The sequence below is a fragment of the Cajanus cajan genome, chromosome 9 (genome assembly GCF_000230855.2).
Source record: "Cajanus cajan strain Asha chromosome 9, NIPB_CcT2T_4, whole genome shotgun sequence".
Taxonomy (NCBI): domain Eukaryota; kingdom Viridiplantae; phylum Streptophyta; class Magnoliopsida; order Fabales; family Fabaceae; genus Cajanus; species Cajanus cajan.
The window spans coordinates 21,431,797-21,438,654 of NC_138525.1; the positions used below are offsets into that span (position 1 = coordinate 21,431,797).

Here is a 6,858-nt window from a genome sequence, read left to right on the forward strand (position 1 = left end):
TCTATTTTTTATATAATTATCTTAAATTAAACAAACTCATTTTCACAATTTTTCTTACTCATTTCTATTCACTTATTTCTCTCTTTTTTTCATTCTCTCCACCTTATTTCTTATCAAATATTCTCTATGGCTGTCAAAACGGGCCAATCCGGCCCATATGGGCCGGCCCACCTTGACCCACTTTAAAAACGAGCCAACCCAACCCGACCCACTTGTGATTTTCTCAGAAAAAAATTGGTCTGGCCTGGCCCACTACGAGTTGGTGGGTTATATGGGTCATACAGCCCACCAAAGATTAAAAAAAAAATTATCAACAAAATTCAAAATTTTAAATTAATTATAAATTAACATAATACTCATAAAATTAACATCATTAATAGTCATAAGTCATAATTCATCATAGAAAATTAAATACAAATCATGATAAAAGACTAAAATAAAAATTTTCAATATACCATCATACAAAATTAACTACAAATCATAATTAAATTTTTATTGTAAAAAAAATGGTGGGTTGATGGGCCACCCGGCCCACCATGGATTTAGCCCGAGTAGGCCAAGTCAAGGTGGGCCGGGTTGACCCACGGGTCCCGGCCCACTTTGACAGCTCTAATATTATTCTCCTCAACCGAGCACACAATTAAGTGTTTAACACAGTACATGACTAGTAAATATGTTATTAATATACAACACCAAAAAAAAAATATTAATATTTCTGTAACTAGTAAACATGTTATTAACATTTTTTGTAAAAAAAATGTTAATTGTTATTTAAATAAGTCAAATGTGACATGCTTTCATTTAGTTGATCAAGATAAACGTGTTTTTGCCAGTGCTGGAACTGTGATGTGACTCGTTGTGTGTGGTGTTGTTCTGTTATGTTCTCGGGAGAGTTGTATAAAAATAAAACTAGCTCCTTTATGATGGACCAAAGATCAAAACTTGACTATTGCATTTGTAGTCACTAATTCCCGAGTTATAGTAAGACTAAAAGTTCTGACTTCTTATTCCTAATTCCTTTCCAACTTTGGCTTTTTATGGCGTAAAATTGTTTAATGTTGTGTTTTGTGTTTAATATATTCGGATATTATAATGTTACCCTGTGCATTAACAGTCCCATGAAACCATTGTTTCATCAGTACATTGCAATATTTCCAATCTGTGTTATTATGATGAACCTTAATAGGCTTCGGAAAGTAGGAGGAACAAGAAGCAGACTGAGACCTGCACTATGCCTGAAGTTATCAGTGTTTTAGTATATGTCTTTAGGCAATTATTTGGGAAGTTATGGATTTGTGTAACAGTTATATGTATACGATATGAAAGGTTGTTGTCCTTTGGGTAGCTTTAATGTTTAAAGGAGGAAACTCCCTGCTAAGGAGAAACCTTGTGTAACAAGTGTATATCTTGCAAGGCAAAGTTGGCTTAAAAACCAGATTATTTCTAGTAATGCATCCAGAATTTGATGTGTTTGCTCTTTTAGATTTACAAAACCTCTTTAATGTTTCCAAATGCAGCTTCTGAAGTTAGACAAGTGGATCCTGATTATGTCAAAGGACAACATCAGACCTTGTTCACTGATGGCTATCCATTTTTACTTACATCTCAGGTCACTCCAGCTGGGAAATGAAGTCTAATTTTTACTTATTTGCTGAATCATTACTCAGTATTTTTTATTTATGTCTTTCAGGAATCATTGGATGCACTAAACAAGGATCTGAAGGAGCCTGTTTCTATTAATCGTTTTAGACCCAAGTATTGATTTTTCAATGTGGTTTGCTTTATGACTGCAATTGTATTGTTTCATAATATCTGTTATTTATTTAGACCAGGAAGGTGCTGAATTGATTAAAACGGATTAGTAACTCACATAACTGAGATTTGGGTGCTTGATTGTGCAGTATCCTGGTTGAAGGTTGTGAACCATTTTCTGAGGACTTATGGACTGACATCAAGATAAGCAGGTTTTCCTTTTTCGGTGTCAAACTGTGCTACCGTTGTAAGGTGAAGACTTCTACTTTATAATTTCCTATCCATCATTATGCTCCAAAAGAACATGTACCAGATGACTTTCCCTAACATTGTATCTATCAATCTCTTTTTTCTACTCACTATACTGTAATTGCCTGTATACCTTAAATAAGATATCTATCACATGGATAATATATGTGCAAATGTATAAAGCAAACAAAGTAAGGGTAAATTGACCTTTGATTTGAATTAAAGTACTTTGTAAACTTCATTAACTTCAAACCAATGGCAGATACACCCATATATTTTTTAACTTAACATAATTGTTCACTTTAGAAAAGCTAGATTCCATATACACATGCCAATTGTCAATCTACTTTTTCCTGTTCTTAGCTTCTTGCATATCCAACTGGCTTGATTGATTTTATTTGTGTGATCAGATACCTACCATCAATCAAGAGACTGCAAAAGTTGAACCTGAACCAAATGAAACTCTTATGAAAACTAGGTCTGGGGAAATCATAAGACCAAATGATAAAAATAAAAAAAGGGTGAGACGTTATCAAGATTTCAATGAATCCCACTATAGTTTTTATGATGTGAAATGACATGTGAACTGCTTCTACAGGTCTACTTTGGTCAGAATATGACCTGGAACTGGATGGAATTTCCTGGTAAAGGGGATGGAAAAATCATTGAAGTAGGAGATCCTGTTTATGTGCTTCAAAAGGTGTCTTCTGCTGCCGAAGCAGCTGCTTGAACTGTGTATCTGAAATCTGTATCGATATGCTATATCATAAATTAAAAGGCTAACATGAAATAAACTTTCTCAAACAATATTACCAATACCTATGAAGTTTGCTTTGCGTTGTTGTAACTAGAAATGCAGATAATTACAAGTTGAGACTTGTGATAATAAGGCTTGCAATAAATAAGAGGTTTATTTTTTTCTATTTCAATAATGGTGAATCATGAATGGTTCGAAAGATAGTTGCATGCACGAACTAGTTGATGTGAATTGTAATTGCCTGATGGGTTACTTTCTAGTTTCATGAATCCACCCGTGTATAAAGCACTGGTTAACAAAAACACATATAAAATTCTCAGAAAAAAAAATCACTGAATGAGTTGGCATTATTGTCGATTAGTTGATGACTGAGTGGATTCTATCGTTTAACTCCACTAACAAACAAGTTTTGAAATGTTGGGATGTAAACAAGTTCTACATCGATAAAATAAGAGAAAAAATAACAATTTATAAAGCATACACATATCTCCTCACTATGGAGTATACATGTGTAATATTCTTATAAAAATAACTCTAATAAATTAATAAAATAATCCCATCATGAAAATGTTTTCTCGATAATTTTCATTAGAAAAAAAAAACATCAGAGTTGCATGGGCTGGTAAAATAACATAATCAGCTGCATACACCCAAATGCAGTCAGTTTTAACTTGGTGATTATGCTCTAAAAGCCACCAGTGAATGTTGGAGCAGGCAGAGACAGATATCTTGTAAGACATGTTTTCAATTACAAATTCCTTGAAACATAGGAACTCTGGATACAGGGTTCTTGATCACGGTCCTCACGCATATGGCTTAGAACTTTCAAAAGGCAGATACAATGATACATGTCAGATATGGAATTTTCCTTTCCTAATTTCATTTGTTCTGCTTTGAGATTTTGGTGTGAGCCAAACATGTGACAAGTATAGTGCAGTTGTTTAAACCTCTTGCTTTTGTCTATCCAAAAAATTAATATTTTGTAACTTATGTATCGTAGTCCCAAAAGGGTCAGTTGTTCTACCATCCAACCAAGACATGCTGCAAGGTACATGGATTGAAGAGTGAATGATTAGAATTTTCAAATTAGATGGCTGTAAATGGACCTCACTTACATTGACAATTTGACAGCATCCACATTCCACAGTACTCTCTCAATGAGTTTCAGCCAAGATAATATCAAATTAGAACCAATCATATTTAATTGATTTGATTTGAGATTTGAAAAAAATATATAAATAGTCAACTAAATGAAACTACTTTATAAGTGGAACACATTTGATTAAATCTTTTTCTCTTACTAATTATGACTTTGGATTGAATTCAATTTTTTCTTGTATTTTATATTATTTTATACTAATTTTTTTTAAAGAGATTCATGATTAGAACTTACATAAAACCATGTTTTATCTTAATTTAATTTATCTATAATTGACATGTTATAAATCTCATTAATTCTTTTACCTAAAATATAAAACAAAATTTACATCATAAATATGACGAAATTAAGACACTTGAAAACGTTATATAAGATCATAAGAAAATAAATAAATAAAAATGAATGAAAAAGAAATACAACACAAAATTAGAAGAAAAAATAAGTATTAAAATATAAAATCTATTACGGCGGAAGTTAAAAAAATGTTGATAGGGTCATCTGGTTAGTTCAAATTTAAAATGAGAAAAAAAAAAAAAAAGCTGAATCAATCCAAACCAAATTGATTGATTTGGTTTTAATGATGAAGTTAATTGAATTAATCCGGATGAACACCTATATCAAATTATGCATCTGGTACACTTATAGGCCTAAGTTCATGTGCTGTTAATTAAAATAATGATGAATCTTGGAATCACCTTAGTCGGCATAATGTGACAACTTCAATTGTTTTTCCAAACGCGGTGGCGAGAATCCCAACTTGGCTCTAGTATGCCCACTCTTCCACACTCTCTACTTCCTCTTCTAATATCAATTATTCTTTAATCAACTTTGAATTTTTTTTAAACAAAAAAATTTAAAAATTATTTTAATATTTTATATAATTTAATTAATATTTATTATAATTATATAAAAATTAAATTTCAATCTTTTAAAATAAATTATTAACAAACAAAATTAACAAATATACAAATGTAAAAATTATTAATATATTTAAAAATATCTATTTATATAAATTTTAAATATAATTTATAGATTTGATATTTATTTATACGTATAATTTATTTTAAATTTTAATTATATATAATAAATATTTAATTTATGTATTGCACAAACTAAAATACTAATTATTATCATATATATATCAGAAGAATTTATTTTGATAAAGAAAAAAATTCTCTATCAATTAGTTAAAAAAATCCTAAATACAACTTTAAATAATTATTATAAAAAAATAAAAATTAAAAAAAATCGATTATATTGTTCTGATGACATGATAAATAAAAATAAAAATAAAAACTTTTACATTTGTAATATCTTCTCCTGTCATAGCAATACCCTTCAATTTAATGCAGAATACAGGGCAGTGGAAGAGCTGAATTTTCGCACAAACTGACAAAATAATTTAAGACAGTTGGAATGGACTCAAACTCAATTCTAAACACCAAAGATATTTGCTTATGGTTGTTTTCCTTGTCACACCTGCGTTCTCAAATCTACTCAATAACTTTATAAAAGAAGCAATATTTGAATGGCTTCCACAGGAGACAATGATGAGGCTGAACCTCAGAGAGGGTATTGGAGATGGAGCAAGCAAGATTTCTTGCCAGAGGAGTCCTTCCAAAGCTGGAACAACTACTTTTCTGCCCTTTCACAGACACGGCTAAGGTTCAAGGACCGTCTCTTCAGCAGATCAGATGATGCCACTGAGACTGAAGAACTCAAGAAACAAAGTGAGCATGACATGAAGCGTTGCCTCAACTGGTGGGACCTCATATGGTTCGGTTTTGGTGCAGTGATTGGAGCAGGAATCTTTGTGCTCACTGGTCAAGAGGCTCATGAGCATGCTGGATCAGCTATTGTCTTATCCTATGTTGCCTCAGGCTTCTCAGCAATGCTTTCTGTTTTCTGCTACACTGAGTTTGCTGTAGAAGTTCCATCAGCAGGAGGCTCATTTGCTTACCTCAGAGTTGAATTAGGAGACTTTGTTGCTTTCATAACTGCTGCCAACATTCTTCTTGAAAGTGTTATTGGAAGTGCAGCAGTGGCCAGATCATGGACATCATACTTCACAAGCCTTTTGAACCGTCCCAAGAATTCATTGCGCATTAAAACAGATCTCAAAGAGGGGTACAACTTGTTGGACCCTATAGCTTCTGGGGTTCTGGTAATTGCTGCAGTAGTTACAATGATCAGCACAAGAAAAACTTCATATCTTAATTGGATAGCATCTGCCATCAACACTGCTGTTATTATATTTGTGATTGTTGCAGGGTTTGCTCATGCCGACACTTCAAATTTGACACCCTTTTTACCTTATGGAGCTAAGGGGGTGTTTCAGGCTGCAGCAATTCTTTACTTTGCATATGGAGGGTTTGACAGCATTGCAACCTTGGCTGAAGAAACCAAGAACCCGTCAAGGGACATACCAATAGGTTTGGTTGGGTCAATGTCCATGATCACAGTGATTTACTGTTTGATGGCACTCTCACTTAGCATGATGCAGAAATACACAGATATAGACACTGGTGCTGCTTTCTCAGTTGCATTTCAGAATGTGGGAATGAAGTGGGCAAAGTATGTGGTAGCTTTTGGTGCACTGAAGGGGATGACCACAGTGCTTCTGGTGGCGAGATTGGCACAGACACGTTACATTACCCACATTGCACGTTGCCACATGATCCCACCATGGTTTGCTCTTGTGCACCCTAAGACAGGAACCCCCATAAATGCTACAATCTTGATTACCATTGCAAGTGCCGTCATAGCCTTTTTCACAGGCTTGGATGTGTTGTCAAGCTTGATATCTGTGAGCACACTCTTTGTGTTCATGATGATAGTTGTTGCCCTTTTAGTGAGGAGGTACTATGTGAGAGGGGTCACACCAAGGGCGAACCTGTTAAAGCTAGTTATCTTCTTGGTGCTCATTATTGCTTCCTCAATG

The 6,858-nt window shown here is 33.3% G+C and overlaps 2 protein-coding genes across 2 annotated transcripts in view; both read left to right on the forward strand.

Annotated features, from left to right (window-relative positions):
• The first annotated feature begins 364 nt into the window (after positions 1-364).
• LOC145951825 (uncharacterized) lies at positions 365-3,341 on the forward strand. Its single transcript, XM_083063911.1, has 5 exons — positions 365-1,609; positions 1,691-1,755; positions 1,902-2,004; positions 2,412-2,522; positions 2,600-3,341. Exons 1-5 carry the CDS (start codon positions 1,502-1,504, stop codon positions 2,729-2,731), a joined length of 519 nt encoding a protein of 172 aa, XP_082920037.1. The 5' UTR covers positions 365-1,501; the 3' UTR covers positions 2,732-3,341.
• A 1,108-nt stretch (positions 3,342-4,449) lies between these two features.
• The window catches only part of LOC145951887 (cationic amino acid transporter 5-like), a 2,873-nt gene continuing 464 nt past the window's right edge, over positions 4,450-6,858 (forward strand). Inside the window, exon 1 of the mRNA XM_083064061.1 lies at positions 4,450-6,858. This exon is cut by the window's right edge and continues 464 nt beyond it. Within this exon, the coding sequence (XP_082920187.1) occupies positions 5,446-6,858 (1,413 nt within the window). The 5' untranslated portion in view covers positions 4,450-5,445.